The 2,425-nt window shown below is 50.8% G+C and overlaps 1 protein-coding gene across 1 annotated transcript in view; it reads right to left on the bottom strand.

The window, feature by feature from the left end:
- Positions 1 to 1,492, bottom strand: part of SLC5A3 (solute carrier family 5 member 3) — an 8,268-nt gene extending 6,776 nt beyond the window's left edge. Inside the window, exon 1 of the mRNA XM_031062605.1 lies at positions 1 to 1,492. This exon is cut by the window's left edge and continues 6,776 nt beyond it. Coding sequence (XP_030918465.1) covers positions 1 to 1,203 — 1,203 coding nt within the window. The 5' untranslated portion in view covers positions 1,204 to 1,492.
- Positions 1,493 to 2,425: the final 933 nt, after the last annotated feature.

Raw genomic sequence — 2,425 nt, forward strand, 5'->3', positions numbered from 1 at the left:
GCTCTTCCGGATGAGCTTGTAGACGTCGAGCGTGAAGATGGTGCTGGCGCTGTTGAAGATGGAGTCCAGGTCGCTCATCAGGGCGGCGATCATCACGGCCATCATGAGCCCGCGCAGCCCCACGGGCACCAGGTTCATCACCAGGCGCGGGTAGGCGATGTTGGAGCAGCCGGCCCTGCTCCCGCACACCTGGAAGCAGTGCTCGGGGTTGATGCAGGCGATGTCATCCACAAACAGGATGCGGGAGATCATCCCCGGCACCACAATGATGAACATGGGCAGCAGCTTCAAGAAGCCGGCCATGAGGGTGGAGCCTTTGGCGTGAGCGATGTTTTTGGCGGCCAGAACTCTCTGCACTATGACTTGGTCGGCGCACCAGTACCACACCGAGGCCGGGGTCTGTCCCAGCAGAAACCCGGGCCAGGGAATGTCTTCGTCCGTCGGCTCGCGCAGCATTTTGAGAGAGTCGGGCTTCGGGCTGACGTTGCACGAGTTGGTGTTGGAGATGTTGTAGGTGAGGAGGATGGAGGTGATGTTTGGTGACGCCAACATGTACCTCCTTTTCACTTCTTCAAACCCACCGACCTCCATGAGGCTTATGATCATGAGTGTGAGGGCCCCGATGATCATAAGCAGCGCCTGGAGGGTGTCCGTGTAGATGACGGCCACCAGCCCTCCGGTCACGGTCAGCAGCGCCGTCATTCCGATCAGCAGGATCACCGACAGGTAGAGGTTCCACCCTAGGGACTCTTGGATAAAAAGCGCCCCTGAATACAAGTCAACCGAGAGTTTGGTGAAGATATAAAGAAGCAGAGACAACGCTGCAAAATAGATTTGAATCCTATGCCCTCCGAACCGCTTGGACAAGTATTCGGGCATGGTGTACACTCCCGAGCGGATGTAGACTGGCACGAAGACCCATCCCAAAAGCTGCAAAAGCATTAAGGCGTTGAACTCCCACGCGCCTACGGCGAATCCGCTCGCCGCTCCAGATCCTGCGAGCCCAATGAAATGTTCACTTCCAATATTGCTCACAAACAACGAGGCCCCGATAGCTACCCAGGTCATAGAACGCCCTGCCAAAAAGTAGCCACTCACGGTGCTCCGATTGTTTTTCCACATGGCAAAGAAACCTATGCACATTACAAGCACGAAGTACAGGGCCACAATGGCAATGTCTGCTGGCTCCAAAGAAGCCCTCATTTTGTAACCAAAAAGCCTTCGCTGACGTCCACTTCTCGCCCCCCAGCCAACGTCTCTTAAGCACCACGTGAACCAGTTTTAACCAAAATCAACACAGCGGGTCAAATTCTTTGTCCCTTGGTTTGCTGTCCTGATGCTGGTGGCAGTGGTACATTTACTTTTCTCCGCTTCTCAAATTTGGGAACTTAGCACGCACTTTTAATCCACATTCCACAAGAGCATCAGCCTTAACTCAGTTGATGTAGGAGAAATTCTTAGTTGCAGCTAAGTTTAGTGAGGCCTACTGTACCAACCCTGCAAGGCAGCAAAGACAAAAGACAAAGATTGAATTAGAGAGGAATTTCATGAAGTAATGAGAAAAAATTTGAAGTGTAGTAAAACAAATCACTGAACACCACAGATTTTTCCCCCTTTATATTTCCTGCAATCCATAACAGACATCATTCAATATTTGTAGGGCCAAGTGGTAAAAGCCTTTCACAAGTCAACTTCAATGGTTACAGGTACCTTCAGAGACGCAGCGATTCGGGAGGATTGAGTGACCCAAATTCCCCAGAACACAGCAAACAACAAAAATACATTTCCTTTTTCATTACTCTGGTATCTCACAAGTCTCCTTCTCAAGCCACTAACCAGATCTTCCTCTTCCAAGCAATCTTAGGAAAATAAAATGAAAATAGCCCAACAGATAACAATGGCTATGGAGCCCAAACCTGGCTCAGCATTTCCTGCACTGCACCTCCCAAATCCTGGGAGATCCTGGCACCACAGGACAGCACCAGAGACACCAGCTGGCTGTTAGAAAAATCAAAGTCAGGTCACAGCACTGTCAAATATCAACATCCGTTTCAAATCAGCTGGAGAATCAAGGTTATTCCACAGGTTTTGAGGTGAGTTTGCTCCTGTCTAGGGTACAGATAATCACAGGGTTATTTTTCACTTGGAAAGCTCTCCATACACATCCATATGATCCAAGGGGAGAAAACATCCCATTCCAGCAAGTGGCAGAAACAAAACTCCACCTGACATCTCACTTTAGGGCCAGTCCCTTTGGACACGCACACCTGGGGTCCTGTGGGAGCACCAGAGGCACAGGAGGGAACACTGGATGGGTTCTGGCAGCAGTCACAGCGGCAAGGATGCCAGGAAATGTCCTTCCAGCATCCATTCCCATCCCAGCATGGAGAGGATGGAAGGTATGGAGGCAAAGCTCTCCCTGTCC

The sequence above is a fragment of the Geospiza fortis genome, unplaced genomic scaffold (assembly GCF_000277835.1).
Source record: "Geospiza fortis unplaced genomic scaffold, GeoFor_1.0 scaffold96, whole genome shotgun sequence".
Classification (NCBI taxonomy): Eukaryota; Metazoa; Chordata; class Aves; order Passeriformes; family Thraupidae; genus Geospiza; species Geospiza fortis.